At 41.1% G+C, this 26,645-nt stretch overlaps 1 protein-coding gene across 4 annotated transcripts in view; it reads right to left on the reverse strand.

The window, feature by feature from the left end:
- Nucleotides 1-26,645, reverse strand: part of SORCS1 (sortilin related VPS10 domain containing receptor 1) — a 263,542-nt gene that overhangs the window by 157,980 nt on the left and 78,917 nt on the right. For all 4 annotated transcript variants that reach the window (XM_038140148.1, XM_038140150.1, XM_038140147.1 and 1 more), the window contains exon 2: nucleotides 22,374-22,441. In XM_038140148.1, coding sequence (XP_037996076.1) covers nucleotides 22,374-22,441 — 68 coding nt within the window. The remainder of the gene's footprint in view (nucleotides 1-22,373; nucleotides 22,442-26,645) is intronic.

Here is a 26,645-nt window from a genome sequence, read left to right on the forward strand (position 1 = left end):
CTGTTTTCCAGGCCTGCAGAGAATGCATGCTCCCTATCACTCTGCAGAAAAAAAAAGGTCAGGAGCTTGTGCTGTGTGTTAAGAATAGAGCAAGCTGTGGTCAAGGTGAGGTGTTCAAACAGTCTATTAGCAAACTGATACAACTGGCATCTGGGCAGAGAGGAATTGCAGGCTGACAGCCTAGAAATGAGCTCAGCTCTTCGGGTTCTTAGATTTTGAAAGTCATCTTTAAATCAGCACCAGCTACAGATAAAATGGGATTTGCTTTTATGTTAGTGGTAAAAGATAAAAGTTAAGTTAAAGGATAAAAGTAAGTTAAAGCTTGGCTGTAAATTCCATATAAGAAACATCTTGCACAAGATCAGGTTACTATTTGCCCAGCATTGCAACATCTTATTTTAAATAAGTTTAATGTTTGTGAGAATATAAGAACTGCAGATTGAAGCATCTTAAAAAGTACCTGACACTAAAATCCTTACTGGTGAGCCATATTCATCCACTACTCACAACCCACATTCCTAAACAACCTAGAAAAAAAAAAAAAGAGAGAGAGCAGAAGACTCATTTACCCCAAAAGCCATCCATTTTTAATTTATTTGGAATTAAAATGATAAGGAAGGTTTTTCCAAAGAAGTGGGTGTATGAAGACATTAATTATACGATCTAGTCATTAAAATAATGTTACCAACAGGAGCTCAGCCAAGTACCTGAAAATTCTTTCCACCTTCTTATAACAGACCTGTCATCCTCAGCCACCACCAACGCCCTTAATGAAGGTGTGTCTTCCAACATGCTCAAAAAAATTACAGCTTTGCTAACAAAATTCCACACTTTACCACAAAAGCCCTATAAACCCCCAATGTCCCAAAACAGCTGGAAAAAGCCATGCTAATTTCACCTGTGTGAAAGCCAAGGCTGGTAGAAAAGAGTTATTAATTGCAAAAGGTTCAATTTGCACTTGGAATGGCAAAGGTCACACAGCTACATAAAGATTATACCCTCAAAAAGGACCTTCATAAGTCCCTGGACATTTCTCTGAGAGATGGTTGCCAAGTCCTATCCTGCTGTGTGACAGAAAGTCACTGAAAAATGACTGTAAGAGGAAGGTCTTCAATTCAGTTTTGATTTATTAGTGCCCAATTAGAACAGACACTTTAAGTAAGAGTTGCTACGGTAGCCAAACACTGGAGCTGTGCCTCAGGGTGGAGGGGAAGGGAAGGAGGCAAGAACAGGTGCAGGATTTTAAATGTGCAGTTCAAGTGGGAGCAGACATCCATGGATCACTGGTATGCCCCAGCCTCCCTTTCAGCACTATCTACACACACACCCCCCTACAGCACCTGTCGCAGCCCCAGAAATCTCATCATTTGCTGGGTAAAGGTCCTGTGGCAGGTGAAGCAAGACCAGACAACTGTGACCAATCCTTCTACATCTTCACAGGTTAAATTCCTGCCAAAAATGCACTAAATTTCCCTTGTCAGTAGATGAGAATTGGAGGACTGTAAATACATGAAAAAAAGCATGTGCGATTTTTCACTGCTTCAGAATAAAGTTCCCTGTTCGGCTCATCTAATTTTTGGGGTGAATAAGGCACCTTAACCTTCACATCATGTATGGGTTTTTCTGTCTCCATCCTCTTCCCCCTGTTTTAAAATTTATGGTTACCATTTAGGCTGATTTCAATTTCCATTAATAATATGTGCAACTGATGTACATTTAAGTGATTTTAATCATGTTGTAGTGACAGGTTTAGCTTAAAGCAGGGCTTCACTTAGAACTATCAAGTAAATTTCTCTTGAAAAGGTCAGTTTAACATTTAACAGGAGGGCCCATTCCAGACAAATTAGAATTTGCTCCACTTGCTTCAACTGCAAACACTTTCCAGGCTTCAAGAGAGGCATGTCAAGCAAAAGAGAAAAGTGTCAGGCACCCAAGAGAGAAGTTTCACCGATGCCTCCCCTCAGCCAGCCCGAGGACTGCTCAGAGACATGGGAAAAACTGAAATAGTCCTGCCCCACTGTTTGGGATCTGGGGCCAGACCATCCCACAGAAAGTAGGGAAGGCAGAGCTGGGGCAGTCTGGCCAAGCCCCTGACAAGTCAGGTTTCTAATTGCTGCAGCCACAGGAATGCAGTGGGAGCAGCTTTCTGTGTGAGAGAGGGGTTATTGGGTGTGCATCCCACGAGGATTTGTTATTGTTCCTGTGCCTGCCACAGACATTTGGGCTTTCCAGGGGAGCAGCACAATAAGCAGAGAGGCAATACCTGCAAGGCTGCCTCACTGGCTCTCTCAGCAGTAGCCCAATTCCATGCACACTGCAGCTGCTGACAGCTGGATTCATCACAAATGAAAGCCAAGAAATAAGCTTGTAGCATGTGAATCCTTGAACCAGAACCTCTAGAGAACACAGTGACATCAGATCTTGTGGTACCCCACATTGCTGATAAGCCTTTCACTGTCAACAGTAAAGCAGAGCCTGTAACCTCCTGTTCCTGGGGCACCCATACAGGAATGTAATATGCCCTAGTAGATCTTTTTAATTGAAAATAAATTTTCCCCAAGGATGTTCTCCATCAGGTAACAGTTTCTGAATGAAATCAAAATATCCTCCAGGGACCTGTCCAACCTTTCTAGTACCTGACTGAATGACATCATCCATATTTAGTGACAGGTTTCACAGCCTATTTTACTATCAGGTTTTACTAGTTTCAAAAATGCAAAATTCCTCATGAAACAGAAATTCTGTTTGTCAAGACAGCCAAGTAAGTTTGTCCAGACAGCTAAGTAAGTTCATTGTGGTGTAAATTTCCCCTGACAACTCCCAAGTTCTTCAGGAGTCCTGGAGAAGCCTCGAAGAGTATTTTTGACATTTGTGCTGTCACACTTTCTGAACAATCTTCATTACTTCACAGGTTTGTGCTTCTGCCTAGAAAGAGTGGTTGGGGAAAAAAAAAAAACAAAAACAACAAACTCAACAAAAGTAACAGAACCCAATAAAACCACAATAAAACAAAAATCAAAGCTACAATACACACAATACACACAAACACAGTGTTTGAAAATTCAGGGATAAAACTGAAATTTAATTCAGTCATTTGCAGGGTCACTTAGAAATCCTTCAGACATGTTTTCACTTTAGAAAATGCCAACCTGCCAAAGCAAGCATTTCCTGAATGGAATTTCCTTGCAGATCATCAGAAGGAGCAGATTTTTTTTTTTTTTTTTAGTTCTGAGATGTGAGAAGTCCAGGTTGTGTTGGAAAGAGAGGACAGCACTCAGCAGAACAGTCAGCAAAAGCACTGATGCATCTGTAGCTGTCTAAGCATGAGAACAACAGCTGGGGCTGTTACTGCAGCAACCACCAGTACACTGAAATTAGTTCCAAGCAAATCCTCCTTTACAGCAAGGCAAACACTGAGATGCAGCCATTCTCAAATAATACAAAATTTCAATTTAGGAGCATCTTCCATCTGAAGAGAGCTCTCTCAGCCACTGTACTACTCATTATTGTGGGGTAGTGCTCTCCTTCACCCCTTTGAACTCTGCTTGTGTGTAGGACAGAGAAAGATGTTTAATAATGTAACCATACTCATGATTATGGAGAAGAGTAATAGATTCACCAGCAATTTGACTAATCAAGCTGACAAAGTGATTGGGTTCAAAAAGGAAAGACTCTCCCAGCAGCAGTTCATTAAAACAAAAATGAAATTCTGCACATTTCCAGTGTAGCAAAATTTACTGGTTCAAAAGAGGGAAGAAAAAGGAATAACCTGGATAATCTCAACTATCAGCAAGAAAAATCAGGTATAGAGTGCAGCTGAGACTGGATTGGCTCTTTGAAGTTCATTACAGACAATGAGCAAACAAAATATGCAAAGAGGAGGTTCTTCAAGGAAAGCCCTAGCGCCTAGAACCAGTCATGTCAGGTGATTGTAAACAGTGGTTGAACGTGACAGGGATTCTCACAGCAATGGAGACAACTGTGGCTCTGAGGGAGGACAGTGAAAAACCTCAGAAAGTAAGCCAGAGTTTTTTAGGAGAAATGTGTGTTTGCAAGAAAAACTAAAGCTACTGTGAAAATGGAAAGCTGACTCATCCACACACAGCACAGCAGTGGTCCCATGAAGTTATCAACACTGTGTGAGGTTGCTGAGAGTCAAGGAACTCAGCCTGGGTGGCAGTGTGAGAATATATTAAAATAAGTGTCTTTTTGTGAGAATGTTTTATTTATGAGAGTAGAGCAGAACTGTTGAAGAGAATGAAATAAAACTCCTTTGATTTTATTTAGCATCTTACTTCATGTTAAAACTTAATGGGAAAAATCCTGAAGTTATTAACAGTTAAAAAATACGTTTTATTGGATTCCTGAGCTGCTAAGTTTTTATACAGGACACTTCAAAATGGTATAAAATATGAGATAGATGGGAGAAGCTGCTCCTGAAGAGAATGGAGGAAACAAGAAAACTTGGCTCAGGAAAAGCTACCTCTTAAATGGCCCTTAAGGACCATTAAGGGACATTGACAGAATGAGGTAGAGGAAGGGCTTTAATCTGCAGGAGGGGAAGCCATTGTGTCTGCAGAAGAAATGTGTTACAACCCAAACTAGTTCAAACCACCCAGGAAATCCATCAGTAAGGCATCCAAGTGGGACAAACAATCCCAAACCCTGTAAACAGGTAGCCAGAAAAGAAGGCACTGGTGTTCCTAGGCTGGCTTGAATGCTTGGTCACTGATGCAGGACAGCAGAAGAGGGAACTTGAGGGTGGGAGAGAAATTGCACACTCCAAAATTCCTTGTGGCAACACCAGACACTGAACTCTTTGCTAGCAAAAAAGAAAATCACCCAGAACTCTTCTACTTTTGCATATGCCAGATACACTTTTCATCCCAGTGGTGTAAAGACACCAAAAGAAAAGAGCATATGTTACCAAATTTCTTCAGCCCTGTTGAAAAGCATGGAAGAACACCAACTGCATTTAGGCCCAGATGCAAGGACATAACCAAATCCTGCAGAACAGATGGAACCACCAATGCTGGGAGTTCTTACTGGCCAGGAAGGGGAAATAAGCCTAATCTTGGCACTGTGAAACACTTGTATCCCCACTTTCACATTCCAGGTATTTACAGTTCTTTGGGAAAGTTCTGTGGATTAGATCCCAGTTCTTTATTGAGTTTCTATTCCCAAGGAAGGAGATATTTAACTGAAGCCTCTATTCACAAATATGATGTTGCTCAACTATCCAAGAAAAAAATGGACAGCCAAGGTAAAATGCCCATTGTCACTTTTTTTGTCTGAGCATGAACTGATCGAGCTCAAATGTATTTTCTGAGGGCTGTGCAAAAGTGAGCAGGTAATGGAATCTTATTCTACAGGGAAACAGAGAGGGCCAAGTGGACAACTCTACTGATTGTACTGTCACTCCTGAAACATGAGGCCTCTACTGCCTCCATTAATTAAGGCTGTTGAGCTAGATCAGAGGCTGATCAGTCTTCAACCCCTTGTGCATAATTATTAACTCCTAGCTCACCTTAATAAAACCTTGAACCAAACATCTCCTTTGGGTACTCTGAGAAGGAGAAACCAACTCAGCTAATTAGACAGAGTTGTCACAGCAGCTAATCAGCACACCTACATTCAGCCCAGTGATTGGTACCAGCTGGGGAATCATTTCAGAATTTACCAGGGAATTAAGAAAGCACACCTTTGGGACCTGTGAAGTCTTTGGCTGACAGAGCAAAAAAGATGCAGGAGATGAAGCAGCAGCTAAAAGTAAAGTTTGCTTTAGAGAATCAGGAGTGAAATCAGGTAAAACACTCAAGAAGTGATTCTTGTGGCAATTGATAGATTATCTGATCTGCAGCGCTGGTGGGCAATGGAGCAGTAGTCTACTTTAGGGGAAGCACTAGTAAGAAAGCATCATAAATTAATCCCAGCCAGTCAGCCTAGAGTGCAGCAAATTACAGCACTGGAACACAAACAGTAAGTAAATCACATCTACCCCAGCCTGAGGACTGGGTCTAGATCTCTGTTCTCTACCTCCAGACAAACCCAGTCCTAGTCTATTATTTCAATTAATGGAACCGTCTTTTTATACTGAATGAAGGCATTATTACTTGTCTACTCTATGACTCTGACAGAAAGGCAACAGTAACAGTGGATCTTCCTTACTGTACCACTGGGCATTCACTCAGCTGATAGTGCTGACAAGTCCTGTCCAATTTACAGGCTGGTAAGTTCAGCTCCTTGAGTGCAACCACCTCATTTCTGCAGGACTCTGTCAGTAGAAGAGTTATGCTGCCAGTCCTGCTCCTTCAAAGAATCTAGGCCTCTTGTCACTTTATCCTTTTTTTTTTTTCCTTTGGCATTTAGACATTACAGAGTGATACTTTCAGATATAGCTGAGGTTCTGAACAGACTGTCCTGTGAGCTCTGTAAATCAGGAGCAGCAAGCTTGGGCCTTCTGGCAGGACTACTGCCAGCTCATGATCTGAGCAGATGAGATTTGTCTGCCGCAGGTCTCTGCCACAGCTGTACAGCACTGTTAGAGGCACACACTGGGCACAGCTGGTGCCTACAAAACAGGGCAGCCACCTGTACCCACTCCACAGAACCACAGAGCAGGAGAGGCCGTGGCACCCTGCTGCGGAGAAACAGGAGCTAAGCTTGGCCAGGGAAGTCTAACAGCTCCTGTGGGATGCCTAACAATTTTTTTTCCTGTTTTGTCTCCCAGAGAGGGCACAGTGACCCCAATAACACATAACAAGGACAACAGCCTTAGCTGGCCATTGATCAAACTTAGCCACCCCCACCTATTTGATCCTCAGACAAATTCTTCCTTAAAATTTACCTCTGCCTTAACATCTCTGATTCCATGGATGATAACCCTGCTCATATTGTTGAGGCAACTGAGTTTGATTCTTCATAGAGCCCACTAAATTCACTAATCTCTGTTATTAACTTTAGCACCTATTCACACTGCAAATCTCTCCTAGAAATAGGATGCCAACACCAGAAGGTGTAAATTCCTCCAAAAATTAGGGCAGCAACCTGAGAGCCACTGCCTGATGTGCCAGCAACACTTCCTTCCCTGCTGCACCGGGCTCACCCGCGTGCTGTATCCACCCAAATCCCAGGATACTCGGCTGGAGCAGCCACAGTGCAAGGACTGTGTTCAAGGGTGGTACCTTACTGGTTGGTGCCCAAAGAAACCAAAAGGAGCCATTTGACAAATACTGATTCAAAAGAACTTTGTGTTCTTATGGACACTAGAGAAAAGACAAAAGAAATCAGACAACAAAAATTCTGTCTTTTTGGATAGGTACTGAGCCTGACCTAAAGCTTACTGAAATCTGCACAAGCCTTCCCACAGACTTACAGGAGAGTCTGTGGAATTGCCCTATATAATTACATAAAAGCCTGCTAGAGCTTTAGTGATTGAGAAGACGAATGTTTATGACATCTGCATTCAGGAGAGTTCTAGACTGTTGTGTGATGTTACAGAAAAAAATATAAATATATTACTTAGCTTTCAGAGCAAGACCTAAAGCCTCTTGAAACTAACAAAGAAAACATCAGAAGCAGGGAGGTCAGAGAAGTAACATTTTAGAAAGGAAAGGAAGGGACAGGATGTGGGAGAACAGGATGACAATGCCCAGGGGGATATTAAGGCATGCACATGATCACTGTCAAGTGTAGGCCAAATACACATGTAAATTAAGGCTCTGAGGAATATGAGATGTTGCTAATTCACTCAGCATCCTCTACCCCTTCCTGGATGAATTTGAGCTCATTAGGTGCAGCTGGAAGGCATCAGCTCCTATGAGAAATAAATTGGGTGCCAAAATGAATGGAATTATGCAGGCAGATTTAGACCATGTGTGTACTTTCCCTATGTGCCAAACTGAGGTATGGCCTCTTTGTAAAGTTTTCCAAATTAAGAAAAAGCCCACCACCAAAAACAGAGCCCCAAAGTTGCAAACACAGGTGTCAGTGGGCAGTCTTTAAGGGAGAGGGGGAATTTCTGTGTAAGGGCAGATGGACAGGGTGGGTGTTCATACCATCCCATAGCAAGGCATTACCTGCAGCCACTGAGAGCAATGCTGGCAATAACCACATGATTCCCCTTCTCCCCACTTTCCAGCACTAAAAAGCTATTTTGCAGCCAGTAGAGGCCGACTCCTCCCATCACAGGGTGAACTTCCAGACCTTACAGAAGCTAATGCCGCCTTTCAGATTTCATTCTCTCAACAGAGAAGACACAGCTTACTAGAATTTTAATTTCCACTGTTTTTTCCTTTCTGACCAAGACTTCAACAGGTACTTTGAAGTGGCTCATTGTATCTTGAAGCTAGAATCAAATCTCTACACCATGTTCAACCAGAAGAAGCCAGAGAAGCCATGAACTTCTTCCAGAAAAAACAACTAAGAAGCCACTAATGCCCCACTGTAGGTTCAGGCCCACAAATTAAATAGGAGTAACTGATGTTTTTTATCATGTTCCAAGCAACTAGGTCTCAAGAGTCAAAGTTGTTGCCACTTCTCTGAAAAGAAAAATATTTTAGAGGTGGTAGAGACAATCTGTCCAGCCTGCAAGCAATACAGAGGTGAAGAGCATCCAAAACCATCACTCCTTCAGTCTTCCATTCTCCCATTCTCTAGTAAGCAACAGGATGAGTTTGTAAAGGGGCCAGAAATACAGAATGGAGCTTTCTCAAGGCTCCCTTTTTACTTTCTTTATTCGTTGAAAGGATAAAGCAATGCTTAAAGAGCAATCAATAGAAGTCAAGAACACTCTGTTCTCCAGCTGTTATATGAAGCTCCTTGTCCTAAAGGCTACACACAAGTGAAATTTTATGTCATTTATTACTTTGTCACTTTCACTCTCCAACATGCTGAGTGGCCATTTCATTTAGAAGACAAAAAATAGCTGGGTGAGTTTGCCTTCATCACACAGTAAGATTTCAAAAATGTAAAGAGGTGTAGGAAAAAGAAACTGCATAGCCAAAGGCACAGAAAAACCTCCTCCTCCTCAACCACTAATTCAGGTCTCTGCAGCTGACAGAGGCCAACCAACACAGGGTGCTTTTCAGCTGCCCATCCTCCTGGACTAGAAAAGATTGTATCAGTTCAAATGATGGATACATTCTGAGAAAAACAAATAAACCTCACAGACACACCCACCAAGGGGTACTAAATCCCTCCACTAAACACTTTTGGTGTTTTCAAAAGTGGTGGAGGCAGAAGTCAGTATAAGTTGAAAGGCTACATCAAAAAAGTAACACACATGGCTTGGCCTTGTTCTTACAGCCTCGTCATCTTTACCTGCTGCAGGTTCACAGTGAAGATACTGGATCAAGTGGATCCTTGGATCAATCCAAAACACCCCACAGTACAACTGCAGTGGATCTTCCTTGTTCAGTGATCAATTCTAAATGACTTGATGGAATTATTTATATTAAAAAAGGCTAGAGTGATAGCTTTATAACAGGAGTAAATAGCCTCACACATTCCCTCAGTTAAATGCGACACACTTGGATTATGGATTTGGTTTGGGGGTAAATTGCAACATGCAGCTTCTGTGCATAAAAACTCTAGAGCTTTCATTCTTTTCAAAACCAAACTGAAAACCACTTTTTCCCCCCTTTTTTGTAGAGCACTGATCAACATTTCAGGAGTTACTATGCATTAGAGATAATCCACAAATATAAATGAGGCTATTATATCTCTAGACATGTTCTGTTCATGCAATTTGAATAGAAATTCTGCAAATTAACAAGCCCTGTTTACTCAGAGCTTTATTACATCTTCTTTCTAAACCAATTCACTCAGCATGTTTCTTTTGAAACAAAAAATGGCAACTGAATGTAGGAGAAGCCAACTGCCAAGCCCAGTGTTTTCATAATTACGCTAATAGAGGGCCTGAAGAATGAATTTATACTAATTACAATACTGACCATTAATTTCTAATGGGACATAGATTGAATAGATTTTACAGCTACACTAACTCCATTTCCACCCACCTTTTCTGTCTATTTTGCATTTTAACGATGTTAAAAAGCTAAATGGTAATAGTAGCCATCAAAGTAATATCAATAGTGAGGAGAAAAGCCTAACAAGGAGGGTGATGCTGCTTTTATATCACTGGACAGAAGTAATTTCTGGAGCTTGTGGAAAGTGGTGCTGTTTGACTCAGCTCAGTGAATTAACACCAGCTTCTACAAGCAGAAGGGCTGAGGGCTCACGCAACCCTTCTCATCTAAACCATGTCTAATCCTCTTTGCTCCAAAAATCAGATTCCCTCCCCATTTCTCATCGGTATTTGTCATCCTCTACCTATCCTGTGTAATCATTTGGCCACCTTATTCCCTTTTTTATACCTCCCAAGTCACTATTCTAATAAACAGACACCAAACTTGGTTCAGTTGCAATTTTATGCTTTTGCTATATCCATGACCTTAGAAGAATGTTTCTGGTCTGTTTAATTTTATGCCTATTCTTTAATTCAAATCGACATTTCAGTTAGTCACTTTAATTTTTGCCCAGAAATCCCATTTTGGGAAGAGTTTTATTGAAATTTGTATGCTGTCTTAAAAATCTTTACGTGCCAAGTCAGTATCTTAAACATTTTGAAGTTCTAATTTCTTCCAAAATTCAGCTCCTGGCTCCTTAGCTTATAGTCATTGATCAGATCAATGCATTTCAGTCTTTTCACAGTGGGACATTAAGTCCAGTTTGTTGCCAATTACGCACTGTCCAGTCTTTCTCCATGCTCTAAGTAGATATTACATAGTCCTGTAAGTTCAGCCTTCAGCCCCTGTCCTACTGTTATTCTTTGTTGAACTGAAATACATTTTTTCAAGTGATCTCAGCTCACTAAGCCATCCATTTGCCCACTGTGACTACCTCAGGTCTCATTTTGATTCACTACCTTACCTGTCTCAAAACTTGGAAATTATACCAGATTTATCACCAGACTAATGGCAAAGAGGCCCTATTTCACTGCACCTACAGCTAACCTTCCTGAATGTCATTGCCAGGAGAGGATTCTTTGCACATGACTTCTGGTTCTCATGAATTTGCTGATTCTTGATTATGCCTAGCCAAATATTTCACTATCAAACAGCCACAAACCCATACAGCGACAGAACGCCAATCTCCAAACCCCAGCCAGTATCCTGTTCCCTGAACCATGCAGCTCTCTCATATCACAGTAAGTTCATTCATACTTCTGCTCACTCAGATCACAAACTGGGCTGATTAACGCACAAAGAAACACTAAATAAGAAGTAGAATCCCTGTTCTGAATCCAGGGCCCTTTTGCTCCAATCAAACAAATTACTGTGTTGAGGAAGAAAAGTCAGGAGATTGAAAATAACTCCTCCAAGTCTCTCTTAAAGCAGCATTTGCCTTCCAATTGCTGTTGTGCATCATCTTAATAAAGCACTTAGGGAAATAAATCATAGGCCATTAAAACACTCGTGACATCACAGCTGCTTCTTTGAGTAACATCCACATCTTGAATTTACAACACATGTGTGCTGAGTAGCTGGTGGACTGTAAAGAAAATTTTTTAAAAAGCGTATTGGCTTCTTCCTTCCTTGGCTCCCTTACCAGAGATAAAGTCGACTGGGATTGTAATGTGCTTTTCTTACAAAAGAGTTAGCATTGTGAAAGCTGTTAACACACAGGGAGAGATTACAAAGAATAAGACCATTTACCTTTGAAAAGGGAACACTTAGAAGGAAAATTTACTGAGGTCTCTGAGTTTCTTTCTTACTACCTTCACCGTGACTAGCCTCTAAATTTTATGCTGCCTCATAACAAGGGAGCACATCGTCACTCGAGCATTGGCAGGGAAGTGAAGAGAAATTATATTTCCACAATGCCTGTAGTCAGTGCACACTGCTCACAGCCAAAGGAGGTCAGAGTCCCTGCAAGCCACAGATGCGCTGACTGGAAAGGGCCAACAGTCTATAATTGAGATAACTTACATTTTTAACTACATAATAATGTCATATGGCAAGTCATCAAAGCTCATGTTTTGGGGCATGAGCTGATTGCTGCAGCAGCACAAGAAGAAAAGTTATCTCGAAGGTAGTAGGTTTCTTATTGAAAGTTTAACACTGCTTATAGCTGTCATTTATTGGGCACTGCTGGAGGCAGGCTAGGGAAAAAAATCAGACTCCCTCTGAAAACTTAAGCAAGGAAAACTCATTTTGAGGAAGAACTGTGCAAAACCTTCACATTCTTACCTACTCCACAAAATGGCATTGCTTTCACTTAGGCAGCCCCACCATGGAGTAAGGAGGAAAATAAAGGCTCTAGTTCTGCCTTCCTCACCTCACCGAAAAGAGAAGAACAGAGGAACTGAAAAGCTGCAAACACAATTAGGAAAAAAAGCTTTTTTCATCTCTTCATGAAGGAAATAAAAATTTCATGTTGCTGTTACCTCTAGTGATTTTCCCAGTACTGGCATACAGTCTGTGGTCATAAAACATCTGTGGTCATAAAACCCCTTGGAAGGAGTTTAAAAGGAATGGGTTTGTTCTCATTTCTTATTCTTTTGCAGGGATTAGCCTCTGTTCAGGCTAAATCCAAACTAACAATATTGCACATTGACAAAAAGATGACAATCCACCCTGCCTGCAAAGACATACAAGAGGTAATATCTCATGATTCTTGTAAGCAGTGGAAGAGAATATATCAGACATCTGGCTTGGTAAAGCATTGATCAAACCTCTGTAAGGTTTCAGCCATGGATAGAGACTGTGGGTTTATGTAGGTTTCTGCACTCTCACTCTTCCAAGACTGGATTTTATTGACCAGTTTAATCCAAAACCCTCAGGTCATGTACACGGGCAGGTAACCTTATTACCCACACATGCAACAGTGAAGAAGGTTGCCTCAAGCTGGATGTAGAAGGCCAGGATTCAGAGCTGTCCTTCTCATTCCACAGCTCTAAACGCTGAAGAAATAAAGGAGACTAAAAATGTGTCATTTTCAGCCTCCTAAATTGATCTTTTGGAGCTGACAATGTAAACACTCGAACTACCAGTAAGAAAACAGTGACTTATTGGTAAAGCAGAATGGGAGCTTAGAGCTGCCTAAAAATTCCTTTTATCTTGCTGTATTACAGAAGGGTAATTAAACAGACAGTTGTTCTGGCCTCCTATTTCCCTTTCAGGTTATTTGAAAACGGTTTCCTATTCAAATACAAAAGACAATGTTGGCCTGATTTTGACTGCATCCCTTCTTCCCCAGAGGTTACAGGGCCCATCAGACTGGCAGCTGAGTGCTGTGCAGATTATAAAGCCAGCAGCTTAACAAAAATCTCTCAGCGGCTCAAGACAGGCAGTCAGGGCCTGCTGGGCCTTACTATTAATAAGTGACAAGGAATCTGCCATCTCTTCAGTCTGTGTCCTTTCCACCCAGCTTTGTTTCCCCCTAAATATATAGGAAATACACAGTTCCCCATTAACTCTGAGGAGGTGTCTCCTTTGTTCCTGTTCTGCCATAGAAGAGAGAGCATCTTTGTAGCATTGCAACTATGAAAGAGGAAAGAAACCTCTAATTTCATCAAAAGTAAACACTAACAGAAGTTCAGTAAAAGAACTGTTTGGGGTTTCTTTTTAATGCTGGACACTGTAATAATACAAGCCAACAGCCAGCATTCAGCTGGTTTTCAGGAAAGCAGGTCCAAGGTTCTGCTTGGCCTGACCAGAGCTGAACCTTAGCCTTTGGTATGACAAATAGGTACCACCATGTTCAGTTCATCGAGGAACCCACTGCATTTTTCTTGCACTTGCATCCTATCCTGATTTGTCTTCACAGCTAAGATACTTCAAGCAATTAAGAAAAAAGCTCTAAGGAACTAAGTGTGAAGAGTCTGTGTTTGGGCTTTCCCATCTGTACAGCAACTGAAGCTATTCCATCCTCTCTTCACTGTGTGAAAACCAAGAAGTGGGGCTTTCTCCTACCACAGAAAAGCTGAGATTCTGAGCAACCACTCAACTCCAGCAGCTCAGGCTTGAAGGAAAATCAGAAGAAAATTAATGGGAACACCTACACAGATACGTACACAGCCATAAAATACAGCAGTAAAAGTACATTAGTAGAATGAACAACACTCTTTCTGCAAGAAATTTGCCTTGGAGAAAGATCAGATATCAGTCTCTATCTCCTCATGAAGTCATTTAATACACAATACATGTGGTGTTTCTGAATTTCTATTCCTTTTCAACTCAGCAACTCTCATAGATACTCCCACCTATCCAGACTGCAGGATCATTGAAAAGAGATTTTATCTTCACACCCAACTACACAGCACACACTACAATGGATGCTAGGGAAATTCACACAACTTTCTTGCAGAAGAAAGTCATTTGGGGGATAGGGGGAAATGGGTGAAAAGAAATGGCTTTTTACCTCCCACTGGCAAAGCACAGTATCAGTTCAGAGCACATTACAAGGATGTTCATAATCAGGAGGATACATCTTCCTCTGCCTCTTAATGCATCTCACCAGTGAAATGACTTGGCATAATAGCAGCAGGAAGCTGCCAGCCAGGAGAGAAAAGTTCCTGAGTTCCCCCATGCCTCCTCCCACATAAGGGGAACTCGAGCTGCAAATTAATTCCTTGCTTGCCAGGCATCGAGTCTCCCCCAGGTTGTTCCTGTCACACAAGCACAAACTTTCCCAGTGCTCAGTACACACAGGCCCTCCAATGGTACATCCTAATGACAAGGGCAAAGTGACCCTTCCTTGCCCTAGCTGGTCCAGTGACCTGCACAAGACCCACCAACAATTCTGTGCACACACAGATCTGAGTCTCAACCAGCAGCTTCAGCCTTCCTAAAGGACTCCATGCCTTCCTACCAAACAGCTCATGCCTTGATGTCCTATTTTGACACAAACTCCACTCCACAAGCACAACAGCCACGGGCACAGGAACCACGGGCAGGATCACACTCAAAAGCCAGCTTTGCTACCATTATTGAAGGCACTAATTGATTAATTGTGAGCTTTATTTGTCCTTTTCCATTTTGACCAATTATTATTTGGTAGGTTAGAGAAATCAGAAAAAAAAAAAAAGGGATAGTTCCAAGCAAGCCACTATGTTTCAGGGTAAATGGCAGTCAGCTTATGCTGCACAACAAACATACCATTGATACATATTTAAATATACAATTTTACGGCACATCTTTTCCAGGTGCTTCACTAAGCCTCCAAGAAAGACCTAATGACATATGCCTGGTTCTTTTTCTGCAATAACAATAAGCTTTGACTGTGTGCCTGGATAATTGCTGGGGCGCAGATGCAGAAATATTTAGGACCTGGATCTGGAAACCTTACAGTTCAGATCTCAAGCTTATATATAATGCTTTCAACTGAAGTATCTCCCTGTTAACCCAAGCTCAGCCTCCTTCCTTTCGGTGATTAGTAGTGGATATACTCCCCTGAAGAGATGAGTGCAATTTTACCCAGCTCTGCAAAATGACTGCATAGAGATATGACAGGAATGGAAATACCAGAACACAAAGGGTGTTTTACTTTCTGTTTATGAACTGGTAAGTACTGTGTGGTTTGTCTTTCCCCCTAGACATCAGCTCCAGTCTAGCCTGTCTGCAGTTATTACACAGCCACAGCAGACGGATGAACCCTGTGGACCAGAACCAGAGATATTTCTGTTATGCTTTACCAACATCATTTGAGCAAACAGGTACAGCCTAGGAAACAGATATGGAAGTTCATAATCTAATTTTCAGAGTAAGACTGACAAAGTACGTTGAAACACTGTATGCCTTTTAAGTGGCATGAATGTGGTGCATTTGTTATTTACAGTATATTGCTAATATATGTCAGCATTAATATTCATTATCTTGATTTACATGTTTCTTTCATGCAGAAAATGGATTTGGATTCTTTCTGATTTACTTGATAACACCCCTACATTTCATGACTGGCTGCAACAGAGAACACATTTTTAATAGGCTTAATAAATTCACATCATCATTAGTGCTGAATATTTTATCCTCACAGACCAGGGAGTGAGAAGCACATCACTAAATCCTCAACCGAATCTGATCCTTCATAATATCAGGATTTGACTCTTCAAGATAAGTCAAGGCAGAACTTACATGAGCTTGATTAGACAAGCACACACGATATGCCACAAGATGCAATGGTTTTACTGGCCCTTATTCTTTAGGAAATGTAAAATTGGTAAAATTCAAAAAAACCTAAGTTTCCTGCTAAACTAAGCATCTGCTGTGGGTTGTTTCCTAGGTAGGTCATGTGGGGGGGTTTGGGGTGCATTCTTTTTTTTTATTGGTTGGTAGTTGCTCCTCCCCACCCTTCATCTTCATTGAAGCTGGTTTTGGTAACAAAAAGAACATCCAAGGAAACTTTGGCAGCCAAGCAGAAGAGCAGACTGTGCTAGAAGTTTTTATCACTGTTAGTCACCAGGGCTAAATGAGCCCTCTTAGGTACAAAAATCGCTCTAGAATGTGTTGGGTCCCATGGGGTCCTGATGGCTGAACAGAGTGTCCCCACACACAGGAAAAAAGGCTGCACTGAGCTCCACACACAGGGCATAAAGATCCATTTTCTAAGCCCCCTTGCAGTGCAGGCAGATCTCCCACTGTGATCAAACCATAAAAAGCTACGGCTTCCTACACGAATAGCTGAGTGTGCAAACCCATTCCTCCCTCCCCCAGAAACCCTCCAGCATCTATACACAGACCAGCCAGAGGCTCCTGCTTTTGCAGGGGAGAAAATGAAAAAAGGATTAAACCAAAGACACAAGGAAATGTCATTGTTACAATGTCACTAAAGGCCCATGGGAGATAATGTAGCAGCATTTATCAAGCTCTGATATTCATTTAAGAAAAGTGACTTACACTGAGCAACTGGGACACCGTATTTATAGATAAAAGCCTTTGAAATAGTCCTTTTCAAGTTCCTTTTTCCCACAAAACTGCTGGCTAAAATGTGCTTAATGAGACTTTCCTTCCCCTCACTTTTTCAGTTCCTCTCATATGTATTTGCTTCTCCTACCTCCTACTTCAGCTAGAAGACCCTAATCTGTTGTTGCAGAGCACACTGTGTCACTAAGCCACACATTATGACCTTATTAGCGTGGCTTAGCAGGCAGAAGATAAATGTGAGTTGAAAACAGTCAATCTGCAAAACAGAAGTAAAGAACATGCATAAAAGGTCCAGGAGCACAATGAATACAATGAAAGACATAACCTAGAAATTCCCCATAAAGGAAGTAAGCAAATACAGACTAACTTTCAAGTCTCCTGTTCCAAAAACTCTCTTGTCGGAGAAGAGAATCTCCACAAATGCATCAGCAGTTCTGGGTGTTTACAGTTTTCATCTGAGAGAGGGAAAGGAGCCAGGAAACCAAATGCAGAAATATGAATATGGGAGGCTTCAAAACACCTGTAGTATTTATAGCCACAGGGCTAGGGTCAACTCCGACTCTGCTCTGGATTACAACCCAAATTCCTTTCTTGAAAGGACAGAGTTGCAGCATAATGTGCAGCGGTGGTGATGGAAGGAATGGGTAAATAAACTGATGGAGGAGTGAAAATAGCAGTTCAAGGTTAAATAAAAAGGCCATGTAAAAGCTGGAAACAGATCCATTTTTAGCTTTCCAAGAAAAAAAAAACAAAACAACAACAACTATAAACAATCCCTGCTTTACATATGGAAAATTAAATCTAGATTTACATGAGACATAAGTATTTTTCATCATCCTTGAGATTTCTTTATGGCATATGTGCTGAAGCTTCCTTAATGCAGAAACTAGAAGCAGTGAAGGGCAGGTTGGAAGTGATAATCAGTCCTGAACTGGGAAGTTCAGAGCTCAGGCAAAATGTTGAAGTGCCAAGATTATCATCAGTAGCTTCCAGAACTAACACAGCAACAGATTATGATTTAAAATATCCTCACACTGAGCAAACTCTACATCTTCTTAATTTCTGGCTGAAAAGGAAAGTTCAATTACTGTTATTTTTATAGAAAGTTCCAGGAAATGACTCATTTCTGACCAAATGCAGAGCAATAAGAAGGCAAAGAGGTGAATGGCAGCACTCATAGCTTGAGAGCCTCTCAAGGTCCTGAGGGAAAGTGTCAGTCATGCACATCTTTCCAGAGCATCATATTTACACAAACAGGAAAAGATTAGTCCTCCCACAGCTGTCTACAGCTCCTGGATACCATGCACACAATTCTGACATTTTTATTTATTTGAAATGCAAGCTTATCTTACTCCAGTGGTAAAAACATCTTCTCCTAACTCTCACAGCTTAATCCCCTTTTTGATCTGAGAGATACCTACAGGAAGAAGAGAAATAAATCCAATACACTCAGTTAATTGCTCAGTGACAGATAATCTTTCCTTCTTCATTTTCTTTCTCTTCTATAAAAAGAATAACAAAAAGTAAATAAAAAGTTCTCAACTAAAACTGTGGAAAAAGTCTGCTGAGAGGATAATGGTATAATTACAGTCAGGCCCAGCCTGATGCAAAATTTCATTTATCATGTACAGAAGCAACAGCTCACTTGCCATCCAAAGCTCAATGCACACAGAGCCTTAACAATCTAGAAGATTATACAGATTCTTCCTGTCTCATTTCTCTTACTGTATTTCATCCCTTCTGTCACCAGTGTCTGTCACCAGTGGCCTTTTAATTCATCAGTAGTTTTAGAAGGATGATCACCATCCATTGGTGCTGCAGCCAGCTATAGTAAACTGGCTGAGAAATAAAGAAACATAATCCTAGCAGGAAATAATGTGTTTATAATATCCTGTAGGCAATGGCATAGTTGGGTTATAGGTGGTTACAGTCCCATCAGTAAGAATGCTTAAATCACCCAAATACACTTTGGAATGACAGATGTGCTTATATCCAGCTATTGCACAAATTACTCGTGTCAGTAGCATGCTTCTACAACCCCTTATCACTCATCAACCTTTGGAGAGTGCACTCAGCACAGGAGGCAGAAGTGGGATTTCTTTGCCATGTGTTCAAGACAGATTCCTCTTCAGTTCGGGTACCTGCAGAAACACCTTTCCCCTCTATCCTTCAGAAACAGAACTCCTGATATCAGAAAGCAAACCAGACATGAGATGATGCTCTCTTCCGTTCCCCAGAATGAAACCCAGAGGCATGAACTAAATTGCAAGAATAAATTGCAAGATATGTTTCACCCCTTCTCTCTATTTTTGGTCTATCCTTTTCAAAGAAGCAGGGAGATTTAAATTAGCAAGTCACTTAAGCAGCCAGGAGGAGCAACAGCTAATAACCTCTTTGAGGTACACAGAATAATAAGATATGCCCACCTCACCAATTCTTTCCTTCACATTAGGAACAGAGAAGCTGTTCTAGCATCTTCATAGTCATATCCACCAGTGATCTGAAGGCATGGCTGCATGGTGAGGGGGGAATCTAACAGCAGAGGCAGACTCAGGACACAGCACCATGTAACCAGCATGAGCTTGCTTAAGGTAATAGGAGAGAGGAAAATCCAAGGAAATGCACTGGCAGCTCCCAGAGCAGCCATGAGCACTTAAGGGCCAACCACAAATAATGGAGCATTGCAAAGACAAGTGGATTGATTGTGGTTCTCCAGCATTTCCCAGTTCAAAGCACTTCCCAGGGATTCTGGATGGTTGGCCCTACAAATGCAATCAAGTCCTGATAAGTGACACGTGCCAAGTGAAGCTGAGGGGTTCAAAGTAAGACAAGTGGTTCCTCAAATAATTCATGGAATTCCTTGTTCTAAGATGTCACAGGTACTAAAAATTTTAACACACTCCAAAAGATATTGAGAAGGTCAGCTCATGGAATATTAATCCTCTGGTACATACTTAAACAAAAAGAAAATTGTTCAGCTCCTCATACACCTTACCCTGAAGGCTGAGGGTAACTTAAACCTTAAGAAAGAATGCTAGTATAGTACTAGAAGGAAGGTCAGATATGATAATAATTTTCATATCGTCTTGGTGCCAGTCTGTTTGGAGGCATCATGTGGGAGCTGCACATACCCTCAGCTTTGAGCCTCCCTGGGACCTGCAGAGCAGCTGCACAGCTCCTTAAAACTCCTTCCAAGTCCTGTTTTCTCCTCTTGTCCCTCTCCTGCTCTGCTTGCCAGAGGTACCCAAGACATAAATGACTAATGAATCTTTCCCCCAATTACTATTTTGACATCTGGTAGTCTTAGAAGCAGATCTGAAGAGAGCAGGCATAGAAATTGGGAAGAATAAACAGGAAAAGCAGAGTGATTTTTTTTTTATCCCCATTCCTTGCCACTGGCTGATGTACTCTTGGGGAGGATCATACAAGAATCAAGAAACTGTAAAATCCCAGAATTAGAATCAGGCTAATTTTATGGAATACTAAGATCAGGAGTGTGTAATTACTGGTGCTAAACAGACTGAGAATTATTTTTCATAAAATACTCAGATTTTTACTTTTCATCAGACAGTTTTTGGTAATAGAATTTCAGACTAGAGGAAACAATCATGCTATTTTTATGGTGTTAATCACATTCTGAGATTAGGAACTGAGGTCAGGAAAAGTGCCCTGCACTCACTCTAGAACTGCAACACTGCTGGGGTCCCAGCTATCTGTTACATCTTCCAGTGACATCCACATAGTCCCCTCCCTTAATCAGGGCAAAATTTTGTACCACTGTGGAATGCTCCACAGAAACCAGAAACAGAAAAGAGCATGAGGCCATGAGCACAATTTTGTGCTGCATTCATACATCTCATCAGGAACTGTGCTTTCCACTCTGATGTGGCTGTCCTAGTTTCAGTCAGAAAATAGTACCTCAACACAATCCTGCATCACAGAAGCAGATCTTCAGCACTGTCAGCAAAATGGGGATGGACGTGCCCATACATGCTGAAATGCCATAACTTCTGCAATGACTGACAAAGGAGAGATGAGTACTCCTCATGGTGAAATAACTTAATGTAGTCAGAGAAAATGAAAATGCTTTTTGAATTTATGAATATTCTTTTTTAAAACCACTGAGAAATTAAACAATCTCGCACAAACTCCCTGTAGAAAAATATTGCCAAAGCCACAGTCCTGAAAGATCCTTTAGGTGTGCATACACCACAGCAAAGACATAAGAATAGAAAGTCATGGCAGCAAGGTGTATGAAATAAGAAGACTGATTAACCCCCTATAACAGTATGAAAAACCATTTATTCAACCCCACAAAATACTAAGCATTCCTTTTACTGCTCAGAATACCTTTTGAGCATTCCTTATACTGCTCAGAATAAATCCTAGAAGTTCTGTGTTTCTTTAGGTTTTAGTCTGTTTGGTTTTAGTTTTATTTTTTCAGGATAGGGGGTGAACCAATAGCCTGAGTTCAGAATGTACTTCATGCCAATTCCCTCCTCTATCATTCCACTGAAACCCACTCAGCTCCTGAGCAAAAAGTTTATTTGTTGTACTTCTGACCCAAAATTCCCCCTTAGTAAAAAAACCTCTTTCCTATATAAGTGTATCAAAGTAAGTTCATTCTAACAAGAGGTTTTATTTTTAAATACCCAAAGTTTTCTTCTATGCTGCCAGCAGCCTATGCACCTTCATCAGTGACCTGCAGACACAACTCCTAAGCTTCCCACCAGAGTTTCACAGATGAAACTATGAGAAAACCACTCTTTCAAATCATGGAAGTAATACTAGGACACAGGAAAGAGAAAACAGCTCTTGGGTTAATTTTTCAGGGAAATAAAACCAGGCACCATCTGCTCACGTTGAATCCAAATAACTGCCTTAAGAAATTGTTCATGGCCCAGCTCTTCCTTTTGGTTCCCATAGTGCATGATATGCTTTAAAATCATGAAAGTCTCAAAACACTCAGTATAAATGGGTCCAGCAGTCAAGTTCACACAAGTGGAAATCAATTATCTAGTGCTAATCCCATCAGTTCTAATCAACAGATGTTGAACACTCACTCATAGGTGTTCCCCCAGCCTCAGCAACACTGGCTTTTCATAAGGATCATCTGGGCAGACAGCCATGAGATCCTTCATTGTAAACAAGGACTTTGGGCTGTTCAGCTGTCCCAAAAGTAAACCAATTGGTTGATTTCAATCTGAATAAGATGGGAAAGGGGAAATCAAAAGACAGAATATCTGAGAAGTACCTTATCTGGCTGAAACAAGACAATGAGACTTCAGCCTTTTTGTCCTTGAGTGTGAAAGGACAGGAGTGAGAGAAGGTTTAGCTAGAAACCTTCCAGCACTTTTAAAGAAATCCAATTAAATTCAATAAAAGAATTGTATCAGGCTTCTACTATTTACATAAGGTAGTAATTATTAACTCAATTTATCTCCATACCTCCAAAGAGAGCTCTCTGTGATGCTTCCCAGGTTGTAGTCATACAGCTTTGTCAGAATTAGAATCACCTAAAGGCAAAAGAAGAAATCATGGTTAGTCTCAAACAATTACAATCTCACAGAACTGAAGTGACCCCAGGGAGGGCTTAGGATTCCTTTAATGGGTGCTTAACATAATTGAATGAATTGTTAAAAGCAATTGCCTAAACTGACATGGAAAGAATTTGCAGAGATATATGTTGAGCCTTTTTTGAACCTTTTTTTTGTTCAGTTCCTCTGCATGACATCACCAACAGGTTCTTCTCTTAACCCCATGAGGCAGAGTGCAGTGGGAATGAGTTCAGATCTAGACGGAGTTTCAGGATACAAGATGAGATCTTGCATGCAGTAGAAATAGTGACTATTTTCTGCTCTGTTTCACTGACACTGAACCTGCTGATCCTTTTCATAGCTGTGGTGCACAGATAACCCACTGGCCTGTCTCCAGTCAAACACTTTCTGGTTGCAGCAGATGATTTGACAGAAGCAAATGATCACCAGTGGACTGGCTGGGCATCAGGAAAAATTTCAATAAGGGTAATAGTTCAACACCTGGGCAGACTACCCAGAACATCTGTAAAGCCTCCATCCTTGGAGTTTTTTAACATCTGGCTAGACAAAGTCATGGCTGACCTGATCTATAGCTGGTGATAACACTGCTTTGAGTAAGAGGTTGAACTGTGGACCTTCAAATATCCCTAACAACCAATGCTTCTACAACTTCACTGAAAAGTTTTAGGTTTAGCCAGAATGGAAATGTTTCCAAGTCTATGACTTTTATTAGCTCTTTTGATATAGAGTTTTTCCCTCCTGCCAGAGCAGGCACTTCTAGAATAAAATTATCTTACTGGGGGAGGAAAGCACTTTTAGCAAAAAGAATTTGCAGCAGAAGATTTCAGCCTGCTCTTTTGTTAGTGTCTTTAAAAACTTATTTCTGACTTTCAAGATGATGGGCTTCTTTAATAAGATCTACATTTGGGACAAACTACCAGACAATTATTATTGCTACTAATTTATTTTGCATGTCTCCCTGCCAGCTCACCATATATCTTATCCTCCTCCCTATCCTATTAAAACCACAGTAAATTACAGACCCAACTCTTATCTGACAAAACCTCTGATCTATATACCTCTTATTTTCAGCTGGGGTTCCTAAGAAATGAGGATCACGGACACACAATCCCCCTGGTCCCTTGATAAAACTGTTAACTTCACCCAATTTGGCTGAGCAGCAAAGGACTGCAGGAAGTTCAGAGCCCATGAGCCCAATGCCAGCTGGCACCAGCACGGCATAGAATTGCCACATGGGGAGGAAGAGACCTCACCACTAATTTTTCCAAAGCCAGAAGTTCATCTACCTCTTACACACCCTGAAACAGCCACAACGGTAATTATCTCCTTCCAATACACACAGCAGCACACAAGACAGCAGAAAGAGCAGTACAGGGGGCAGAGAACACACCTCTGACATCTCTTTCTACAGCACAACTCCTAATTCACTGCCAGCACAGAAAAAGGCTGCCCAAAGCATTTCCTATCTGCATGAACACAAGTCATGTGCAGCTCAAGGGGAAACTCACACAGCAGCCACAATCCCCCTCTGCTCCCCAGGGCACCCTGACATGGGCATCCCCTCTGCTCCCTAAAACCCCAGTGCTGGCAGGGAGGAGCTTCCCTCTCTCCTGGCAGGTCCCTCTTTGAAGAGGGAGCCAAGGTGGGAAGCCCCAGCCAAGGCAGAAGCCAAAGCTGGGGTGGGCACATGTTCTTCACCAAGGCTAATGCCAATCAGGACTTTGTAAATCCTGTATTTCCTTCTCCACCCTCCCAGGAATGCTTCTCAATGACAGCAGGGCAGCTGTCAGCTCCAGATCCAGAGCTGCGTCACTGCCACCCCTCACAGCACCCTCTAGACAGGTCTGCAAATCCCCTACTTAGCAAGTAAATAAAAACCAAGGGGGAAAGACCACAGAAGGGGATGAAATGGGAACATAAAGCCTTTCTGAATATCAACCCAATGAAAGGTAGCTGTGAACTCCACTCCTGTGTGGAGGCATCATGTGGGAGCTGCACATACCCTCAGCTTTGAGCCTCCCTGGGACCTGCAGAGCAGCTGCACAGCTCCTTATATCTCCTTCCAAGTCCTGTTTTCTCCTCTTGTCCCTCTCCTGCTCTGCTTGCCAGAGGTACCCAAGACATAAATGACTAATGAATCTTTCCCCCAATTAATATTTTGACATCTGGTAGTCTTAGAAGCAGATCTGAAGAGAGCAGGCATAGAAATTGGGAAGAATAAACAGGAAAAGCAGGGTGGTGGGTTTTTTTTTTATTATTATTCCTGTTCCTTGCCACTGGTTGATGTACTCTTGGGGAGGATCATACAAGAATCAAGAAACTGTAAAATCCCAGAATTAGAGTCAGGCTAATTTTATGGAATACTAAGATCAGGAGTGTGTAATTACTGGTGCTAAACAGACTGAGAATTATTTTTCATAAAATACTCAGATTTTTACTTTTTCCCAAGTGAGGAAAATTTACAAATCTTAAAACAGCCATGAAAGAAAACTCCATTGAGAATTTTAATCTCATAATTTGAGCGGAGAAAAATTGTAATTGACATCCCAAAAAGCATATGAAATGAAAAAAAAATTAAAAGTGCCAGTAGAAGAAATCAAAATATTTCCCCTCCAGAGGCCTGGAATGTCTCTTTTGTTCTTTTTTCTTCCTCAGTAAATTTCAGTAAAACCCACACAATCTTAAAGTTCTGCAGTTGTCTTGGAACAGATGAGGGAAGAAAGCCAGCTGCATTCCATCACAATTCTTTTTGATTTGGCTCTAACAATCCTTCTGCAGAGGCATCCCTGGACCCATCCAAACATGCATGTCAGTTCCTGACTAGCTACATCAAGAACCCCAAGCAATACTGCTATATCCTGACTTTGTAGTAAATTTAGGATAAAATCTTAGCATTTAACATTCCCAAGATTTGTATGTGACACCATGTTGTGGCAGACACATGCACCAGGTTCTGGATTAACAGTTTTGATATCTCCACTTGGTGCAGGAACTATTATCCTTTGAATAGGTACACTACTTCAACAACACATAAGAGCTTTTTCTATTAGAAGCTTTTTAATTTTTGAGAATCTGTATCAGCTTCCAAATGTCTTCAAGATTATCCACAGTTTCAGCAGTCTTCTTGTGTTCTAGTGGTTTTTGAACCATTTACTGTGGTTCAAATACCAGTAATAGATCTGCTCAAACACACATGTGCAAAAAAAACAAATCACTGGGCAGAAAATTAGTTATTTCTGCCCTAGAGGTCACTATTCTTTTTCCCCTGTTGTAATGATAGTTGAGTAACCTATGCAAGGTCATGATTTCAGATATATTTCTTTTTTTAGAAATCATTTTTCTTCTTTGCTGTTCTCATTTCTTTGTTATTTAGCCTGCAAAGGTTAGTTCATGTTTAAGATTTTTCTTTTTTTCCCCCACCCTCTATGGCTGTCACTGTGTAGTACTGAGGAACCTAATGAACAGAGACATGCATATTATGTTGTTCTAAATGTCAGAATAGGGGCTGTGAAGAAGCACAGTAATGAAATGAAAATAGTCTTTCGCCTTTTCTTCATTTTTTGCTTTGTTTTTGCTTTCTGGGGCTGTGTGTTTTTCTCCCTTTTTTATCACTTACCAATCAACACAAACTAACAAGAGCAAGAAGAAAAAAAAACAAGCAAACTAGAAATAGAATGAAAAGGAACTAAAAATCCAGTCTTATTCCAGTTCTGCTGTGAATACAAATAACCCTTCCTCTTGCATAGAAATACAAGGCTTCAGAAAGTCTGTTATTCATTAGGATCAGCACTTGAAGTGGATTATTCTGCCATAGCAGGTGGGAAAGAGAAGGAGAAACAAAACTTTATCACTTCTGCACTGACAGCTCAAAGCAAAATATATCTGATCCTGGGTTTACCACATCCCAAAGTGAGTGCACCTATCAAGAGACAGAGCACTAAAAATGGATTTAGTTACTCACACAAAGTGAAAGAAACAGACACCTGGGAAGACAGATTGACAAAAGAGGTTTTTAAACCTGGCTCACCATCTCCCAAAGGAAATCAGTTCCCAGTGGCTATTCTGGGAAAGACAAGGCATTCACACCTTGGACACCATCATGGTTTTCTTCAAACCATAAGAACATTTTCAAAAAAAACCATATTTTGGCTTATGTATTTTG

Source organism: Motacilla alba, chromosome 6, assembly GCF_015832195.1.
Source record: "Motacilla alba alba isolate MOTALB_02 chromosome 6, Motacilla_alba_V1.0_pri, whole genome shotgun sequence".
NCBI classification, from domain to species: Eukaryota; Metazoa; Chordata; class Aves; order Passeriformes; family Motacillidae; genus Motacilla; species Motacilla alba.